The sequence below is a fragment of the Bufo bufo genome, chromosome 1 (assembly GCF_905171765.1).
Source record: "Bufo bufo chromosome 1, aBufBuf1.1, whole genome shotgun sequence".
In the NCBI taxonomy this organism is placed as follows: domain Eukaryota; kingdom Metazoa; phylum Chordata; class Amphibia; order Anura; family Bufonidae; genus Bufo; species Bufo bufo.
The window spans coordinates 626,981,031-627,003,418 of record NC_053389.1 but is presented as its reverse complement, the minus strand read 5'-3'; the positions used below and the strand labels follow the sequence as shown (position 1 = coordinate 627,003,418).

The 22,388-nt window shown below is 38.8% G+C and overlaps 1 protein-coding gene across 1 annotated transcript in view; it reads left to right on the top strand.

The window, feature by feature from the left end:
- Positions 1–7,865: 7,865 nt before the first annotated feature.
- Positions 7,866–22,388, top strand: part of LOC120986322 (dual oxidase 1-like) — an 82,183-nt gene continuing 67,660 nt past the window's right edge. Inside the window, exons 1-4 of the mRNA XM_040414843.1 lie at positions 7,866–7,926; positions 9,240–9,326; positions 16,132–16,296; positions 16,582–16,769. Of these exons, the coding sequence (XP_040270777.1) occupies positions 7,875–7,926; positions 9,240–9,326; positions 16,132–16,296; positions 16,582–16,769 (492 nt within the window). The 5' untranslated portion in view covers positions 7,866–7,874. The remainder of the gene's footprint in view (positions 7,927–9,239; positions 9,327–16,131; positions 16,297–16,581; positions 16,770–22,388) is intronic.

The window sequence follows — 22,388 nt, the reverse complement described above, 5'->3', positions numbered from 1 at the left end:
CGATTTTAACGATAAAAATTTGCTTTTCAAATATTCATGCTCAACACTACTACTGACATCATGTCCATGGTGATGACATATGAGGTGACCACTGCAGCCAATCATTAGCAACATCAGTGATGTGACTTTGAACAAAATGTCACAGCTGCAGCCAGTAGCTGGCCATACGATTCCCCTTTTTATATCTTCACTTAAGATGCCATGCCAGAATATCGACAGAAGCGGGAGGAGGCACAAGGTCAGTAGTTTTTAGATTGTGTTGCAATCTGTAGATTTGGAAGTGGGGAATGACTCAATATAAGGAAATTTTGACAAAAAAAAACATGGCTAAACATGTTACAGTCAATATTTGTCCTCTGTATGAAATAACAATGATGGATCGCCTTTTCTTTGAACTCTGCATTGTGACATTTTCTTCTGTTATTCTTCCTGGAGATGCATGAATCCATTATCATTCTCGGCAATCTGACACTCCCAGCATTGAGTGGACTGTGTCAAATTGTGTAGAGAAATGGCCTGGCTGAATGGGGTATTCTCATAACAGACCTTTATCACATATTGACAAGATAAGTCATGAAAATCGAATGGGTTTTCCACTTCTTGGACCCACGTTTATCTCATCTATGCGTTGGCAAGGGGTGGTTGTAGCAGTAATGGAAATAGCTGAGCAAACTATGCTATGCTATTTCTATAGATCCCACACATGTCAATCGGTGTTTCAGAAATTGAGCAGAACCGCAAATCATGCTGTTTCCGCATTTCACAAGTTAGCACCCTATATTCACTTCTATGGGACCAACAGAACCAGAGTACCACAGCTTGCTTAACTGGTGGTCCCAACCACCTCTGGCTGCCATATACAGCACAATGAGGTCAAGGGAACTGTTTTAGGATGGGGAGACCTTTTTAAGAGAGAAATAGCACAATACAAATGTCGTGAGAAGATTCTCCAGAATTGTTATTTTCTAGGGAATGCAAGTACAGTATTTACTGAATCATAAATACAATGAGGGCCGACCAGTCTTAAATGGCATTGTTTTCTGACATTTGTGTTGTGCTAGGCAGGACCAGGCAGTAAAAGGTACAAATCTGCTGACAATGTCCTTTAAACCTCTTTGGCACTGATTGTGTCTTTTTCTTACTGACACTAGTGTACAAACCTTTTGATCTGGAAATAAATGAGTATTTGATGATTTTCTCATATTTATCTACATTAACCTCTTCACGACATCCACCTTACATGTACGGCATATGTCGGATCTTTAAAGATGGCGAGCGGGTGCCTGCTGTTTCACACAACAGATACCCGCGTCTAATGTCCGATCGCGGACATTTAACATCACATTTAACCACAGCATCTGAGAAGCTGGAAACTGGGAAAGCCGTGCTTCATGGGCTGGAACTCTTCACCCCCTCAGAGATCAAGAAAGGTGTTGTTGCACTGCAGTTATGCAATATTAAATAGTGGCATTAGAAAGAACAACTTGTCCTGCAAGAAAACAAACCCTCATATGGCTATGTGAACAGAACAATAAAAAAGCTATGGCTTCGGGAAGGCAGGGAACAAAAAACGAAAACGCAAAAATGGAAAATTGCTGTTTCAGGAAGGGGTTGACCGTAAATTTAAAATTTTCCTATATATTCTAATCTTATGACAAATACACAATATTTCCAGATTTCTTTCATTTTTAGTTGCCATTTATCAAGGTCAAGAGCCTAGGGTTCAAGGGTTTTATTAAGCTTGTATTATGCTTAGGTTGTATCAGTATTCCTGCTGAGCCCCAATCACTTGAAAAGTGGTACTGTTTCTGGAAGTAATAAGTCAATTTTTAGTTTCAGACACACCGACTGACTCAATATAGTTAATGTCATCAGGTTCTGCACTGGGCTTAATTTAGGCCTAGATTTACAAATATGTCTTAAAATCTGTCTTAAAAGTGAAGCAACTTAGCCTCTGTGTGACCCGGGTGGGTGGGGGGGGGGTTGCACCATGGCATAGGGACAAGACCTGAGATGTGCAGTTTGGGGCCAAAATAGCACCACAATTCTTGCATAAAAATCTGTCTCAAAGTAAGCCAACCAACAGTTGGAATAGAGTCGGAGAAACACGTCTATCCCTGCACCACATGTATCATCCAGCCTGAGCCCCTGTGATAAATTGCTGAAAATTTGGACAGTCTGTGTAAAGTTTATGCCATATTTAGCATGAGTAAATCTGGGCCACAGTGTATCTTTTTTACCATCAGTGATTTCGGTTTTACTGGCTGTATTGCCATAAACGATGTATAAAATTATTGAGGCTATGATAAAAGTGGACAATACATCAGAAAAAGAAAACATCTATCCATGAGCGGTTATCTTTCCCTTTATTTGCTGCTGCAAATAGACTAAGGCCTCCTGCTCACGACCGTTTTTTCCCCCCCGCTTACTGGCCGTTTTTTGCGTTCCGTATACGGTCCGTATACGGAACCATTCATTTCAATGGTTCCGCAAAAAAAAATGAATGTACTCCGTATGCATTCCGTTTCCGTATTTCCATTTTTCCGTTCCGTTTAAAGATAGAACATTTCCTATTATTGCCCGCAAATCACGTTCCGTGGCTCCATTCAAGTCAATGGGTCCGCAAAAAAATGAAACACATACGGAAAGGCATCCGTATGTCTTCCGTTTCCGTTCCGTTTTTTGCGGAACCATCTATTGAAAATGTTATGCCCAGCCCAATTTTATCTATGTAATTACTGTATACTGTATAGGCCATACAGAAAAACGGAACGGAAAAACGGAACCGAAACGGAAACACAACAGAAAAAAACGGAACAACAGATCCGTGAAAAACGGACCGCAAAACACTGAAAAAGCCATACGGTGGTGTGCAGGAGGCCTAACTCCCAACATGATTGCCTTCCAGTGTTATAGTGCCACAACCACTGAAGAGCAAGTATGCAGGCCACCATCTTTAAAGAGTGAGTTGACAATTTTCTTTGGCTTATCTAAAATCTGGATTCAGCAGCTCAAAAATTCTGATTTTCAAGCCTGCATAGGGTTGTGTTCACATCTGCAATAGAAGGCAGCCTAAATAGTGCAGCATGACAGAAACCGAGTAGACTCCGTTATCACTTGTTGTGGTCCATTACTTCCATCAATAGCAGAAAAGAGTCAGGTTTTTTTTTAGCACCGTTTTGACCACTAGATCCTATCTTTTCTATATTAGATGTCCTCAGTAGTATTATTTATTAGCGTTAATATTTTTGCAGAAGGACATATATAAGTAAATCAATCATAAAAAAAAATGGCATCACACTTTATGCTCCAATGGGTGTAAGAAAGCATTATTTAACTTACTGTAATAAAGGGTGACTAATTACTTCCCAGGAAAACATACTTTGATTTTATGCACTAAATGAATATAGCCTTTTGCACACAGTAAAACAATAAACTTCTTGGTGTTTGAATATTACATCGATGAATGACTCATACTGGTGTACATGCCAGCAAAATGAGAACGTAATATCCTATTATCAAATATTTATAACACCATTAGGAAGATTCACCAAGAGACATCAGCACAACTCTTCATCTGATGTATGGATGCACACCCTTATAAATCTCTCACCCTCAACCAGGTTACAATTTATAATCAAATTAATAAACAGCCCTCCAGTGAAATATGTTCATATTTGACTTGACATTATATAAAAGGGGTAAATGTGAGATTTCAGTCATGCAACTGGTATCCTGGATAATAAATGTAGAATAGATCTGGTCAAAATATCTATTAATAAATTATAAAATTATAAACTATTTACTTAAAAATGAAATTAAAAGTAAAACCTCACTGTAACACAATACAAGAAATTAGATGGCTGCAATAATATTGGGTGACAGCATGCTGATAGGTTAATTCATTTTGAGTGAATATGAGATATTGCTATTAGATGGTGAGCCCCCAGGAACAAAGGCTGCGTGATGACAATATGTGCGCAGTGTAGTGGAATATGCTGACAATACATAAGCCACAGGAAATCAATGTCAATATACTGTCAGTGGAGAAAATTATAACATAATGCATTATTATTGTTGTTGTTTTCAATATTATCCTCATTTATTACTATTATTATTATTTGACTTTTTTATATTACTATTATTTTATTATTCCTTTTATCATTATTTTCAATATTATTATCATTTATTATTAGCATAAAGTGGATCATGTGGTGCGTTTTGGTATTTTGCACTGAAGTTAAAAAATTTAATATCTTCACCTGAAAATAAGCCAAATAACACATAAAAACACCATAAAAACCATCCAATCGCAATATTATCAAAGTATAAAAATGGAATAAAATAAAAATGCCACCTAAAGAAATGAACATACTGACCTTAATTGTACGGATCTTGGAAGCTTTGTAAGAGTGTCAGGTCAGTAGGTTTAGAAGAGCTGAAATGGAATTTTAAGAGGCTAGCACAACCCTTTTATACTTTCTCGCAATAGAAAAAAAAATGGAGGAAAGAACCTTGACACAAAGTTTACTAAGCATCATATAATGTCCATGTATATCTCCTATTCTTGCAACAATAGAGAACATTATTCAAATCAGGCAGATGCCCAACCCTAGTGCTACTGAACTGTACTCACTTCCTTCACAATGTCACATACACAATTATTCCTGTGACACTGACTGCACACTACTGGAAAGCTGTGCTGAGATTTACAGAGGTAAGTTTTATATCTGCTATCAATCTTCATTATAATTATATATTAAGTGATATTACTGATAGAATTTCTATGTGGAATTACTTTATACACTATTATGTGCATTGGATGGTGAAAAATAATACGTTGATCCATTATATTAATTCTGAGGACATGAGGGAAACCTAACACAGCATTAAAACATTGTTTTATTAAGATTACAAGTGAATTTACTTTTAGTTTGGCTGATTACCTTTATTCCACATAAATTAAAAAATATATATTTATTTTATTTGTAATGCATTGATATATAACATAGTAATGCTCATTTGATACAGGGGTAATAAAGGACAGAATCCAAAGGTTTGCCCAAAGTCAACTAAATTGTGAGGCAGGAATAAGAACAGAACCATTTACTGTTATAAAGATGATGATGATGATGATGATGATGATGATGATGACATTATTAGGAATACTACTAGACTAGTAATAATAATAATTATGGTTATTATCACCTGTATTAGTATAGCATTAACATATTATGCAGCGCAAGGTCATAAAGAAGTCAGGAAAGTGAACAAGAAAAGACATCACAATGTTTTGATTATTTGGGTCTTTTATCAAACTGGTGTAAAGTAGAACTGGCTTAATTGCCCATAGCAACCAATCAGATTCCACCTTTCATTTTCCAAAGGAACTGTCAAAAATGAAAAGTGGGACTTGATTGGTTGCTATGGGCAACTAAGCCATTTCTATTTTACACCAGTTTAATACTGTAAATGACCATATATGGTTTAGGTTCTTTTCAGACATAAATGAGGAAACTGAATAAGCAAATTAGATATTTGAGGTAAAAACAAATTTGGGCATGGTATGGAGCTATGCATACTAAATCATTGCGCATAGGAGAGAATAATGGGCCTTTGAAGGAAGCTTTGAAGGATTATTCTTAGTGGTGGGACTGGGAAAGGGGGATTGTTCTTTGAAAACTTTACTCTGTATGGGTGAGGGATCAAGAACCCTGAAACAGCTGTCTACAGATGGATCACTCTTCCTATGGAGAAGAGTCCTTGATTTGGCTTCAACATTAGTGATTTCTTTGTAAGGAAAATGAAGAACAGACTTAAGGGAGTTGAGGGTTGGATGGATACATGGTGCATAGGAGAAGACAAAAAAGGTACTGCGGATAGAGAGTATAGAGGGCTTCTTCAGTATAAGAAGAATGATAGCAAGTTTTAAGGCTGAAGAATAGATACCTCTGTAGATAAGTTCAGGAATGGGTTTAGATGGAATGGAGACAATGACATGAAAAACACAGTCGGTAAATATACAGTAAAGTAAATATACATTAAGTAAAACAACCTGATATTTAATAAGAGGACTAAGAACAGAGATAGTAATCTCTGGAGAATATTTGGAAACTTCGTTGGCAGTGGATCAAAGTTTTTATCTCTGCTGATTATGAAGAGCAATATAAGTAAAACTACGGCATTCATTCCCTCATAAAAGTTGGAAATTAAATAATTGTGTAATAAAGGTTTAAAACAATATGAAAAAAGTGCAACATAGAAAAGTGTAATGCTCTGCTTACACTGAAATCATAGTTATGCTTTGTCACAGTCTGACTGATACTCTTCTGTAATCCAGCAAAGAAGCAGAAACCAAATCTATTGTTTAAAAATTGGATCCACTATGCCTTCAAAAGGTACTCCACAGAAAAAATGCATCGAACATTAGTACTGACTGATGGACTCATAGGCAACACATGTCATTACACTTATGCATTTAATGATCATCTCTCTAAACCATGAATTAATTTTTTTTTATCTGCCCAGCTCTCATCTGTAATTACACCTAAGTAATTCTGTTCACAGGAGCGTACCCATGTGCAAAAGGAGACATGTCTAAAACAAGCACCTTTGCTCTAGTAAATTATGTCTTAATCATATGTTAAAGTGGTTGCCCGATATTTTTTTTATTTCATATTCCTCCCCACCCCTTCCTTTATTACAGGAACCTTTTTTAATTTGTACTTCCAGGATCACATGCTGTATGTTGTATATGTGATCTTAGCCTGGTTACAACCTACAGAACATGATAACGAATCTCTCACCACAGCACTAGCGAGAGATTACTTCTCATACATGTGCCGTGAGTTGTAACCAGGCTAGGATCACATGCACAATATATGTCACGTGTATAATTGGACTGGGACGCAGTGCAGGCCAAGATAAATATGGATTGAAAAAACTGTTACTGTAATAAGATGGGTGAGGATATGAAATAAAAAAAATATTAGATAACCCTTTTAAACTAAAAAAAAATTCTGACAAAACCAGCCAAAAAGACTAGTAACAAAATAATCACAATGAAACAACTATATACAAACATATAAACTATATCCAACGTATATATTTTCATAATTAGTCTTTACGTCTTGGTCTTGAATATAAGAACTTTTGTCTGACAAGACTTAGTAGGACAAGCAAAAAATGACACACTTGGCATTAGTCTGTGTTTCAAAGCCTGTGGTAAGGGTAAGAACCCTTCCCATTAAAAAAGTAGACAATAAAAAAAAGTGTTACTTTAAGCAATAATAGTTGGAAAAAACTAAGCTAAGCTAAGCTTATCACTCCACAGATGAGGAAGAGAAATATAAAAAAGCCTTCGGTACCATTATGCCTCGGTGAGAGAACGCTCACCTTCATCATCTCTATTTACCTACAGTATATGACTTTCTGTTCATATAGACTTACCATTTAAGTGTGGTTTACGCTTGGTGAACCTTCACTCCTACTAAGGCTCTTTACTTTACATTCTTATATTATGCAATAATAACCTTAAAGAGCTACTGTTTCAGGAATTCCTTTTCCCCATTATGACTTTACAAATCCATCAAAGAAACTGTTAGCCATTCTTGATTATAAAGGAAATAAGTATTAGGTAATTCCTAATTTCCTTCTATGCAAATGTGTAATATGTCAGTGACAAATACTAGTGGAATACAGGAATAGCAGGAAACAGATCATAATCTGTTCATGGGCATCTCACAAAAGAAAATGCAGTTTTATACCCAACTATAATTTTTTTTTATATCTGTGTAACCCATCTCCTGGTTATTTTATATAGTGTTATTTTTACGCTTTATTGCATATTTATTTCCAAGGCACCTTCAACAATCATGACTGAAAAACAATTCTGGCTTTTCTTTATTCATTCATGGATGTGCTTCGGTAAGTACATTTATCGCCAAAAAATAAATTTTTATAACTATGCTTCAAATGTTCACAGTCCTTATGATCTATTTTAATGATTATTAGAATTATATAACTTCTAAATTGTCTTAAAGTTAAGTAAGTTTTTTTATAGTTTTGTTTTATAACCAAAATGTTGTGCTGTTTAGTTTCTTAATGTTTTTTAAAGGCCTTAGAGCTATGTTTTTCTAATTCAGACTTCCAAATTCCCTACAAAGAGAGTAGGGCATATAATTTATTATTTTTGTACCTGAATTTTTCTCCTTATTTTATGCATTTTTCTTATTCTTCTTCTGCTTTAAATAACAATGCATTGCAACATCCTCAGCGCGTTCGGCTGCTAACTTCAAATATGAGCTTGATAGCAAGTCTAATAAACCAAATAAGCTTAAAGCATCCGGAGCTAAAATTTGTCACAATTTGTACCAGCACCTACTTGATCTAATACTATATTCTGGCTCGATGTGAAGCAAATGCCAATGTGCCGACCGCTGCCAATAATAATAAATCATACATAAATACAATTATCCTGACATAGATCACAAGCAGAAATTAAGGCAGAAATATTAAGTCTGTCCCATAGATATAAAAATTTTCTCCTAAGCACCCTGCACTAGCAGACATTTAGGAGTGCTTACTGTATATTATGGATACGTACATGGATCAGACATAATCTGCGCTCAATGTGTACAGTCCTTGAGATTAATTTCTTTATTGAACAATTGACTACTGTATACGCAGCAATCTAAAATACATAAGTCACACATAAGACTAACTTTATATAGACCCATTGAGATGCATTTTGTTGCATTCTTGAGCAACAAAACCCCATCTGGAAAACAAAAAATGCATGCAACTTAAAAAAAATGATCAGTGTATGAATATAGTCTTTCATACACATAAATAGGCTAAATATTAAGTTTATTATGATCACTATTTTATGGGGAATCAGCTAAGTATACACATAATGTATGATTGTCATACTTTACCTTGCATCCAAGCTAATAGTTATTGGGTAATGTCATTGTTTTCTAGACAAATATGAAGTTCATACAGTACATCCTTAGTGGGATGATACATCAAACAATATTACGCTGAGTCTCATGGAACATTTAGCTTGTTTCCTGGTCTTAAACATAATTAGTCATTCAGAAGATGTCAGATTGCTTCATATATAATAAATAATAAATAAAAAAAATTGAAACTGCATTAATTAGTTACTGTACTGTATATTAAAATTATGTGTTTTTTCTGATACCTACATTTATAATTTGACTACTTTTTTTTAACAGATGTAGCACAGATGACAGTGAACTGGGAAATTCAACGTTATGATGGGTGGTATAATAACCTAGCCTATCATAGCATGGGTTCCAAAGGTAAGAAACAAGTCAATTATAATGGTTTAGCAAACTATATGGTACGGTATGTATGCTGTACCCAGATATCCCTACCAGATCCATAACAGATATGATAGATTCATTATGAATAACTCTATTATAAAAAGGTTTCTCTCTATTTACTTATAATGGGTCTATAAAGTTTAAGATTTATTTCTAGATAAAATACAAAAGCAGAGTAAGCAATACTAATATCTAAAAGCCATAGCAGCATGATGGAAATGCTAACACAGGAGGTTTCCAGGATTTTGGCCATTCCTTACATCAGATTAGAGAGGATCTGACACCTCTGCACCCCCACAATCAATTTTTACCTTATAGCTGCTGTTCACTTAAATGGAGCTACCAGCTTCTTCCAATATACAATGAATGGACGTTTGGTGGTGACTTACAACTACAACTAAACAGCTCATTTGGAGTGTAGGGTGTGGGGCCTGAGGATAGGCCATCAGTATCAAAATCTTGAATAACTTCTTTAAGGTGGCCATACACATTAGACAGAAGTAGGTTCCACAGATGTAGCCGTACACAATTTAGTTAATATCAATGATGGACAAACATCAGCCGGGACGATTCGCGAACGCGATCAAATGTTCGCAAACCGCAGGTTCGCGGCGGGCCCTATTAACTTTAATGGCAGGCGAACCTGAAAAACCTTCAGGTCATATTTGCAGCCACCAGATACTTACAAGAAGTGCACAAATGGTCCCACAACATGGACAGTGACATACCAGAGGGGGATCAATGACAAAAATTCCCCCCAAACATATGTATTTTAATCAGGGTCCATTTTTATGCGTCTTAAAGGGAAATTCTCAGAAATGTGCCCTGCTGGAGCCTAGAAAGTTTTTATTTTAGGCCACGAGAGTACAGTCCTTAAAAATAAAGCATTCACCTGACATTAAAGAAATTGTAATTATGTGGCTTGAGGTACATTATGCGGTCAGTGGATAACATTTTTATTGTAGGCCACTGGAGTACAGGCCCCAAACATTAGGCATTCACCGGACAGAAAAGAATAAGTAATTATGTGGCTGGAGGTATATTAGACGGTCAATGGATATCAATTTTACTGCAGGCCAGTGGACTACAGACCCCAAACATTAGGCATTTACCAGACAGAAAAGAACAAGTAATTATGTTGTGGCTGGAGGTATATTAGACGGTCATTGAATATCAATTTTACTGCAGGCCAGTGGACTACAGGCCCTAAAAATTATTCATTCACCGTACGGAAAAGAACAATTGATAATGTGGCTGGAGGTACATTAGGCGGTCACCGTATAACAATTTTACTGTTGGCCAGTTAGATTACAGACCCCAAAAATTATGAATTCACATAAATAATGATCAAGTGATTATGTGGCTGGAGGTATATTAGACGGTCAATGGATATAAATTTTTCTGCAGGCCAGTGGAGTACAGGCCCAAAACATTAGGCATTCACCGGACAGAAAAGAACAATTGATAATGTGGATGGAGGTACCGTTTTTTAGGCGGTCATTGTATAACAATTTTACTGTTGGCCAGTTAGATTACAGGCCCCAAAAATTATGCAGTCAACATACATAAATGATCAAGTGATTATGTGGCCGGAGGAATATTAGACGGTCAATGGATATCAATTTTACTGCAGGCCAATGGACTATAGGCCCCACAAATTATTCATTCACTGTACAGAAAAGAACAAATGATAATGTGGATGGAAGTACATTATGCGGTCACCGTATAACAATTTTGCTGTTGACCACTTAGATTACAAGCCCTTAAATTATGCATTCAACGTACATAAATGATCAAGTGATTATGGGGCTGGAGGTATATTAGACGGCCATTCAATATCAATTTTCCTGCAGGTCAGTTTAGTATAGGCCCCAAACATTAGTAATTCACCGGACAGAAAAGAACAAGTATTTATGTGCCTGGAGGTATATTAGACGGTCATTGGATATCAATTTAACTGCACGCCAGTACAAATAGATGTCAAATACATATGTTTAAAAGAACAAAAAATATAAAATTGGATTAAAAACATGGCTAATGAATTCCCCCCTCTTGAAAAACCCCCAAATGACAATAGTTGAAATTCGATAACATGTGGTCATCACAGGTGTTGAATTCCTCCGAGGTCCCAAACATTAGGCATTCACCGGACAGAAAAGGCCTTTTATGCCACTGTATTTACCTAAGACAGGGACGATTATTTGTTCTGGGTGGTGGCGGATATTTTTGGCCTGTCATGAGGAAATTCAATTAAACGGGGTCTTCACGGGTGTTGAATTACCCCGAGATCCATGCCTTTTACAAATGTGAGGTAGTCCACACTGTCGTGAGCTAGGCGAGTGCGCTTTTCGGTCACGATCCCCCCTGCTGCGCTGAATGTCCTTTCAGACAGGACACTCGACGAGGGGCAAGTCAAGATTTCCATGGCAAATTGTGCCAGCTCTGGCCACAAGTCAAGCCTGCACACCAAGTAATTCAGGGGTTCCTCGCTTCTCAGAGCGTCCACATCAGCCGTTAACCCGATTTAGTCGGACACCTGTCAGTCTAGGCGTTCCCTGAGCCAGACCCGGAGGGCGGCTGTCGATGGGTTGGCTGCAAGAATGATCTCATCTCTGAAGTGTCCAACACATCTTCAAATTGCCCTCTTCTTGCATGTGCTGTAGGATTGGTACTCGCAACTGTTTCTCTGTGGGTGGAAATTCCTCTGCCAGCGTCCGCAACAGCAAAATGCAGCATCTCTCGCAGCAAGGCCTGGAAATGCTGCATTCTGACAGCCCTCTGTGATGCTGGTAACATGTCTGCGATTTTGTGTTTGTACCGGGTGTCTAAGTACGTTGCCACCCAGTACTGGTCCTTGCCCTTTATGCTTTTATACGGGGGTCCCTCTTCAAACACTGGAGCAGGAAGGCCCCCATTTGCACTAAATTGGAAGCGGTGGAGCGGCCTTGCTCCTGCTCATCGCCCAGGAGAATGTCATTCTTGTTCTCCTCTACCCATCCACGGAAAACACCAGGGATCCCAGAAAAGTTAAAAGCCTGCTATTCTTGCTCCCCCTCCTCCTCCTTCTTCCCCAAGGCACCATCCTCCTCTGAATCCTCTTCAGACTCCTGCTGACTTGTCTCCGATTGAGTAGCCCCCCTAGGAATTCATCCAGCATTGCGACTTCCTCATCTTCCAGCTCCTGCTCCTCGATGGCTTGATCAATAACACGACGCAATGCATGCTCCAGAAAGAAGGCGTAAGGTACGATGTCACTGATGGCGCCCTGGCTGCGACTGACCAGTTTGGTGATCTCATCAGAAGTCTGCATGCATCGCGCATGAGCAGCCACTAGCGCAGTGGAAAAAAAACAAGCTCCCAAGAACCTGTCCTGCTGCAGAGTTCGTACAGGTAGTCATTAACGACGGGTTTCTCCAGCAGAAACGTATCAAGCATATACAAGGTGGAGTTCCAGCGCATCGGGCAGTCACAAATCAGACATCTGACGGGCAAGTGGTGTCGCCGCTGAACGTCAGCAAGGCGAGCCATGGCCATGTAAGAACTTCTAAAATGGCCAGAGAATTTCCTGGCCTGCCACAAGGCGTCCTGGACCCCGGGATATTTGGCAACAAATTGCTGCACGACTATGTTCAGGACGTGTGCTATGCACGGTACGTGTATCATTTTGCCCTGTTTCAGCACGCTCAGCAGATTGGCACCGTTGTCACACACCACTTTACCAGCTGTCAAATTGACCGGGGTTAGCCACTGATCGGCCTGTGACCGCAGAGCTGAAAGGAGTGCGGAACCTGTGTGGCTCTTGGCTTCCAGGCATAACAGCCGCAGAACAGCATGGCAATGTCTCATCTGGCACTCCGCATAGGATCTGGGGAGCTTAGGGGGGTGCAGCGGAAGAGGTGGTAGCAGTGGAAAAGGAGGAGTCAGCCGAGGAGGAGATGAAGGATGGAGTAGGAGAAGGAGAAGCAGAGGCAGGCCTGCAAGCAATCCGTGGCGGTAACACCAAATCCACATTGGTGCCACGGGTTACATGCTTGACGGCCGTCAGAAGGCTCACCCAGTGGGCAGTAAAAGTTATGTACCTTCCCTGCCCGTGTTTGCTAACCACGTGTCTGTGGTCAGATGTATCTTGGCACCGACACTGTGTGCCAGAGATATATCAACTTACCGCTGAACGTGGCCATATAGTTCAGGGATGCCCTTCTGGGAGAAATATTTCCTTCCAGGGACCTTCCATTGAAGTGTGCCAATGGCCACAAATTTTCTAAAGGCCTCTGAGTCCACCAATTTATATGGCAGTAGTTAGCGGGCTAGCACTTCCGACAAGCCAGCGGTCAGCCGTTGGGCAAGAGGATTATCCGTAGTCATCAACTTTTTACTCTCGAACATTTGGGCCACAGAAGCCTGCCTTGTGCCAGATGAACATGACGATGGCACAGTGCAAGGTGGAGTGGAGGACAAATGGGAGGAGAGAGGAGAAGGAGAAGAGGCAGGACATGTAGTGGCAGGAGTGTGGCTTTGTGGGTTCTAACGGCGTTGCTCCCACTGGGCTCGGTGATGGGAGGCTAGGTGCCTTCTTAAGGCGGTCATCCCTAGGTGAATGTTGGGCTTACCGTGACTTAAGTGTTGACAGCACAGACTGCAGATGGCAACACTATTATCAGCATCTGACACGTTCAAAAAAGCCCGCAAGATGTGACAATGCATGGTGGATGGCTTGCTCCAGATACATTTGCAGTCTCCTTTTTGCCTCCTGTGCACTGCGAATTCTGCCTGCTTCTCCTCCTACTCCTCCCTATCTGCTGCTCCGTCTCTCCCTCTGAACTCTTCTCCTCTTCCTCTCTTGTGGGCACCCACATGACGTCCATCAACACGTCATCATCGTCACCTTCACCAACACTGACACTAGAGATGTCAGAGTAGGCAGCAACAGCGGGGACCACCCTCCTTGGCCTGATCTGGGTACTATCAGACCGCTGGATGGCAGCCGTTGCTACCTCCTTTTCCTCATCCGATGCCAAAAATGGCTGCGCATTGATAGGGGCTGGAAATTGATGGGAAAATAATTCCTCTGACTCAAGTTGAGGGGCTATGGTGGTGGTAGTGTCTTTTGGGGTGCACACAGCAGAGAGTGAGGAGGGTGCAGAATCGAAAGGCTGAGTGAACCACTTAACCAACTGTAGTGCGTCCTTTGAGGTAATCGCACGCACCTTATCCAACTTCTGACTTAGGCTCCAGCCTAGTGCATCTGCCCGACCCCTACCACCCTTGCGGAACGGCCTTCCTTTTCCTCTGCCTGTCATTTTCAAAATGACCCTGTGCCAAGGTCCCTAGAGAAGAGCAGAATTTGTGGAAGCAGGTATATAGAACCCCTTAATCATTTTTTTGGGGGGCAACTGTTATATCACACCAGTTGCAATTAATTGTTCCAATGGCGTTTGTCCCTCTGTATAGCTGCGGTATCTCAGCAGAACCGCACACAAATGCTGCACTATACAAATGCACTATATAGAAATTATCTTATCACACCCCTGCCTCATTCGGCGAACAGCGAACTAGCAAAGTTCGCCACAAAACGCCTGCCGGGCGAACTGCAAGGCCATCTCTAGTTTATATTGGCCATTACAGTTGTTCCACCTGCCCATTCAAGACCAGTGGCACCAGGTTAAGAACTTTCTGGGAACATTCTTGTAACGTAAGATCTTTCATCCACAAGCAATCTTTCTTTAAATAAAATATCTTTTGTCTGACATACTGTACAGGCAAAAATTTGAAACACGGATGACTTTTTCAGTTGACTGCAATCTGTCATTGGTCAGCTAAAATTAAAGTTTCCCCTGATTAACAATTATTTTGGTTGAAATCATCCACTTTTATTAACTTTAGACTAATGTGTATGGTTACCTGATTATGCATTAATTCAATTTTTTTTTAAAGAGCCACACTGACACTTATCACCTATGTACTAACTACTGTAGTTGACTAAATCAGGCTTGACTGAAACCAGACCTGATTAATAACTATATGTTGACTCTTATCATAAGGGCATAAAAAAGGATGCTATAACCCAAAGGAAATCCCAGAATTGTGAAAATATATTAGTCTACAAGAGGGTTACAAAGCCAATACTAAGAGTATAGGACTCCATCATATCCCAAGGTGATAAATATTGCTATTATATTCTAGGGAACATTGCAGATCTTATATGTGTAAAAACACCTGCATAATCCTTCAGCCATTGTGAATAACTACTGTATATGTACAGATTATCTTAAAGGAAGTTTTCTGGAAATGCTTCACTATTTACTTATGGTCCCTAGCATGTATGACTTAATGAAAGACTAATACTGATCTGACCTTGGCTCCCATTCCAGAATCTTCTGTTTCCCAGATTGTTTAAATCTGGCCAAGGTATGGACAAGATCACTTGCAACGCTGCAGTCAATGTCTGACTTCAGCAGTGGCATGTCCCACAGTGATACAGCACTGTTGGATCATTTGCCACTTGGGGACATGTCCCCACTGAGGCCAGTCATTGGCTGCAGCAGCGCAGATGACCATTTACCTAAAAGCTTTAACCTACAATCCTGATCTGCAGGCCTTATTATTATAATTTAGCATAATTGCACATTTTATACTTTTTTGGATACCAATAAACTGCCACTATGTCCAATATGTTAATGACCTGTTTTTTATTCTAATGCAAGAACTGGAATACCAAGAATATTAAAGCAGCCATTTATGCCCAATTTTTACAATTGCAATTTACGTTGTTCTTCACTAGGCTCTAAACTGATGCGTCTCATCCCAGCAAGTTACTCTGATGGAGTTTATCAAGTAGCAAAAGAACCAGAGCTGCCAAACCCACGGGAAATCAGTAATACAGTCATGAAAGGAGAGTCAGGTCGTCCATCCTCTAGAAATTTGACAGTGATGGCAGTATTCTTTGGTGAGACAGCATTCACTATATACTTTGTCACTTTGTTACAAAATTGTCTCTTGGGCTAGACCTATATGTATCTTGATATAATGACAGACAGTTAGATAGTTAGTCATGGCATTGGCTTTAACTAAAGGAGTTAGAAATTGGTATATGGGTAGGCTCTCATAATCTAATCATTATGTTTTTAAGGCCATTTTTAAACCATCAGAGTGGGTGAAAAGAACTATCAGACATTATAAAACATGTTGAAATATTTATAGATATTCATAGGAATTCCCTTTTCCCTTTCAGGCTATCATGTCCTTTCAGAAATAGTGTCTACAGAAATGCCAGCATGTCCAGCTGAATTTCTAAATATTCATATACCTGTTGGAGATCCAGTGTTTGACCCTGAGAAGAGAGGCAATGTGGTTTTGCCATTCCAAAGAATTCAATGGTCTAAAGATAGCGGGAAAAGTCCCAACAACCCAAGAAATCAGGTAATGCAGGTTAAACCAAATTAAATGGGTTTTCTGTGATTCTGATATTGATGAACTACCCTCAGTTGTTTAAGGAGGCTCTGGCACTTTGATGAGTGCTGCCGCCTCCTCCTAGCTTACCAAGCACAGTGCTGTCCATTGTATGGTGGCTGTGCTTGGTACTGCAGCTCAGTCCTTTTCACTTGAATGGGACTGACTGTGCCTAGGCCACGTGACTGATGAATGTGATGTTATATAGCCTAGGAAGAGGCTATTGACTTCACCAGAGTGCCAAATCCTCCTCAAACAGCTGATTGGAGATGCTGGGTGTCGGAGCCCTGTCGATCTGATATCGTTGGCCTATCATGAGGATAGGCCACCATCAAAATATCTGACAACCCCTTTAAAGTGTAACTGTCATATATTTTATTTTTATTTTGCTAAGGTGTAGGGACAGGGATCGTGTAAATAGTATAGTTATATACAATAACTGTCCCTATATACTGTATAATAGCTTCCCCCTGCCTCGCTGCATTGCCTGTAGTGAGTGCTTACCGCTCAGACAGGCATCGCTCCCGGCAATAGAGAAGAAGAGCTTACTGACAGCACTGGCCTGATGAGGGAGGAAGAACGAAGTATAGATACTGTATTTATTTATATATTAATGCATATTTAGCCTGGTTATGACTGTATCGTCAGCACTATATGAGGGAGCAGTGAGGGCAGACGCCCACCAGCTCCCAGCCCATCTCTCTATCTTCCTATTCAGCACTGCGCTGTTAGGAAGATGAATGCGCCTTAGCTACAGCTCTGAAAAAGATCACTGCTAAGGGATATTTCGGAACCAAGTTTTCTACTATAAAAAAAAAAGTTGTACCCTAAAAAAAAGTATTTTTAGAAAAAAGGTCCCTATCCCAGTCTCTACACATTAGAGAAAATATGACAGTTACACTTTAAGAATGTGATGAATAATGCAATAGATGCACCAATAAAGTTCTATCTTTTATAGCAACTGTGGGATGATTGTTTTCCCTCTACTGGTATAGTCACACAAGGCGGGATTTCCACAGTAGAATTTCTACTACAGTTTTCAAAAACTACACAACACATCCGAGGATGTTGTTGAGGATTTGTCATGGATTTCAAACTATACACCTCAAATATGCGCCACAGAAGATTTCGACTGCAGATTATTTTTTTATAGCATGTGGATGAGATTTGCTATTTTGCTGGTACCTAAACATGCTGTAAAAAAAAATCTGTGAACACACCCTCACATACATATTTCTTCGTCATAACACAAAAATAAGTGTATTAAAAAATATCCCATATTTCTAACATTAACCCTTTTATGACCAATTTAAGCCTCAAACAACCATAAATTGCTAAGCAATTTTGCACCCATGAGGGTTTAACGACCCTATTTTATTTTTATTCTTTTCATTTTGGCCTGCCAAAATATTGGTTTGCGTTTTTGTGCCATGTAGAACTATTTCCTTTTAGAGAAATAACTTTCTTTTCTTAGTTTTTTTAGGGGTAAATTGCCAAAATCATTTAACAGTTCTTCATTTCTAAAATTTGTGAAATGATTAAAAGAAAGTATTAAAATGGGTTTTGTTTCTGAAGTTTTTATACATAATACGTATAGTCTTAGGTGAAAGGGGTGGCAGGGGTAACAGATTGGGATGGTGTTTGCGGTGTGTTTTTTTCTTTGATTGGGCCTATGCACACGACCGTGTATTTTGCGATCCGTAAAATATACGGATGACGTCTGTGTGCATTCTGTATTTTGCAGAACGGAACAGCTGGCCCCAAATAGAACAGTCAAAACCTTGTCTGTAAGGTGGACAATAATAGAACATGTTCTTTTTTTTTTGGGCGGAAGGTAAATACGGATTGCACACGTAGTAACTTCCGTTTTTTTGCAGACCCATTGAAATGAATGGTTCTGCATACGGTCCGCAAAAAGAATGGTACGGACATGGAAAGAAAATACGTCTGTGTGCATCAGCCCGTTTTCATACACATTCACACCTTATCCTTTTTCAGATTATTTTGCAGTTTTCTTCTAAAACTAGGGTATGAATTAGTCACTAGCAAGCTGATGTGGCTCTGCCAACACACAGCAGCTGTGCCATGCCAGGGTCATCCAGTAAAGCCTCATTAAAATGTCAGTGTTTTGGTCAGTGATTTCCATCAGTGATTGTGAGCCAAAACCAGGATTGGAGCCTCCACAGACATAAGGTATAAGGGAAAGATCTGCAACCGTTCTGTTTAGAGCCGCACCAGGTTTTGGCTCAAAATCACTGATGGAAACCACTGACCAAAAACAGATTTGTGAATAAGGCATAATCATTAGATCACCAGGTTCAATAGAGGCATCAGCAATTCCATAGCCTTTCTTCACTACTTACAGTAGGTTAACAAACACATATTTTTTCTCCTCAGAGACATTTGTCCACCTGACCTTTTCCTTGTAAACAGCAGGACCTCTTGTAAAGAGAATTTTACTGCACTCATGTACAGTCAAAAGCAAAGGACTGTATTTTGTACAATCATGGTATTTGGGCCATAGTTCACTATGATGGTGCTTTCACATGCAACAAATTTTATTGCAGAAATGTTTGCGACTAAAAATACATTTCATTAAGTTGAATGGGGTTTGCAGAAATCCAAGTGCTTGCCACCAAAACAACCCTATTAGGATTGATAGAGCTGATTTTCAGTTGCAGTTTTTTTTTTTTTTTTAGTACATATAATGTATGATTTAAAATTATTGTTGGGGGGAAAAGGTTGTTATTTGGGATTTATTTATATGGTAATAAATAAATATTTTTTTAGCATATAGAAAGTGTTCATTTTATTCTATGTGCAGTTATGATTGTGACAGTACCAAATACTGGGTATTTTGAAATATTTTTTACACCTAATTTTTATGGTTAGAAAAATAGGATTTATATTTTTTGCTTTGAATTAAAAAAAAAATAATCTTTTTGTTTCTGATCCTTTTTTTTAAATAATTTTTTTATACATGTTTTAATACCCCTGTATTGGAATGTATTAGGGTATGACCACACATCAGGTTTTCTGATGCAGTTTTGAAAACCAAGAACAGGAGTGGATCATAAAAGGAGAGAAAGTATAAAGGACAGATAACCTTTGCTTATGGAACTCCATCAAGAAATCTTAACGTGTGGCTGTACCCCTAAACTAAGAAACTGACTGTGCAGAGGAAAGCAGCTGCTGATTACAAGCAGCTTTTGTCACGCTTGCATCCCTCCCAAGGTGTGCTCAGGCATAACACTAGGGCACACATGCACCAGGTTTATCACAGTAGCCTCCGCGGGATGATAGATTTGGGGCATGGCTAGACACTTTTGTCTAATTTTGTGGCAACTATTGGTTTTCTTAATTTACAACAGAATTTTATACCAGAACTGTGGTGCAATTTTCACACAAAATAGTGAATCGTAGGCCACACCCTTTCTCGCTAAACTACTTCCATCTTCCATTAAACTATGTTCCCTTGGTGAGATAGGCACAGTGGATTTTGCTAAAACTAGACATACAAAATCACATAAAAAATTCAACAAATTTCCCCAATTTGCTCAAAGACTTAAAGACATAATTTCCAACAACGTCTAGGTGCACTCACAATACTAAATGTGGGCCAGTATTGTCAGTTGGATATATAGTGAGTAGCTCACCTAAGTGCACAACAACGGTCTCACCGGTTGTGCTTAGTTTGCTTTATACCCACAATAAAGTCGGGGGGGGGGGGGGGGGGTGAAATACTGGGATAGGCTCAACCAATGGTTAAGGAAGGAAATTAAAAGTAGTATAGGATACAATTTCAATAAAATCTAATTAGATATAGTTAGAGATCACAGTAAAATATAATATAACACTGCATTTACAGTAATGAGAGATTTGACATAAAATAAGATAAAAATTTTAAAACTATTTGCCACCATTATTGATACTGAGAATACCCACTATGCATCGATTTAAGGATGCACACATAATTATATATAAATTACCTAACAACGTCATGTGGAGGATATTTGGTGTTTTTCATACAATATTTGTCCATCAATAGTCGGTATCTTGTGGAAATAATTGGACATCTAATTATTCCTATTACCTTTTTTTTCACTAGTGGCTATTGTAAATGGGGGCTCCTCTAAGTAGGCTACAAATAAGGACCAGGACTGAGTGTTTTTTAAAATTTTTTATCTTATTTTATGTCATCTTTCTAGCTACATGCAGTGTTTTATTCTACTGTGATCTACATTACATTACATAAAATTGTATTGAAGTCATACCCTACCACTAACTGCCTTTCTTAACCCCCTTAAGGACTCAGCCCTATTTCACCTTAAGGACTTGGCCATTTTTTGCAAATCTGACCAGATTTACATTCCCCATATGTCTACTTCATGTTTGGATCATTTTGGGAATGATATTTTATTTTTTGGAGATGTTACAAGGCTTAGAAGTTTAGAAGCAAATCTTGAAATTTTTCTGAAATTTTCAAAAACCCAGTTTTTAGGTACCAGTTCAGGTCTGAAGTCACTTTGCGAGGCTTACATAATAGAAACCACCCAAAAATGACCCCATTCTAGAAACTAAACCCCTCAAGGTATTCAAAACTGATTTTTACAAATGTCGTTAACCCTTTAGGTGTTCCACAAGAATTAATGGAAAATAGAGATACAATTTAAAAATTTCATTTTTTTGGCAGATTTTCCATTTTAATTTTTTTTTCCAGTTACAAAGCAAGAGTTAACAGCCAAACCAAACTCAATATTTATGGCCCTGATTCTGTAGTTTACAGAAACACCCCATATGTGGTCGTAAACCGCTGTACGGGCACACGGCAGGGCGCAGAAGGAAAGGAATGCCATACGGTTTTTGGAAGCCAGGTTTTGCTGGACTGTTTTTTTTGACACCATGTCCCACTTGGAGCCCCCCTGATGCACCCATAGAGCGGAAACTCCATAAAAGTAACCCCATCGAAGAAACTACACCCCTCAAGGTATTCAAAACTGATTTTACAAACATTGTTAACCCTTTAGGCGTTCCACAAGAGTTATTGGGAAATGGAGATGAAATTTCCTAATTACGGTGTTTATCTGAGGGGTTAGGTCATGTGATATTTTTATAGAGACGGTCGATACGGACGCGGCGATACCTAATATGTATTCTTTTTATTCATTTATGTAAGTTTTACACAATAATATCATTTTTGAAACCCAAAAAATGATTTTTTAGTGTCTCCATATTCTGAGCCATAGTTTTTTTATTTTTTGGGCAATTGTCTCAGGTAGGGGCTCATTTTTGGCGGGATGAGGTGACGGTTAGATTGGTACAAATTTGGTGGGCAAACGCCTTTTTGATCGCTTGTTGTTGTACTTTTTGTGATGTAAGGTGACAAAAAAATTGTTTATTTAGCACAGGTTTTTTTTTTTACGGTGTTCATCTGAGGGGTTAGGTCATGTATCGTCGATACGGACGCGGCGATACCTAATATGTATACTTTTTTTTCCCCCTATTCCTTACCAATTTTTTTAAACTTTATTTGGGGAAAATGATGTTTTTGTTAATTTTTACTTAAAAACATAAAAATTTTGGGGGGGA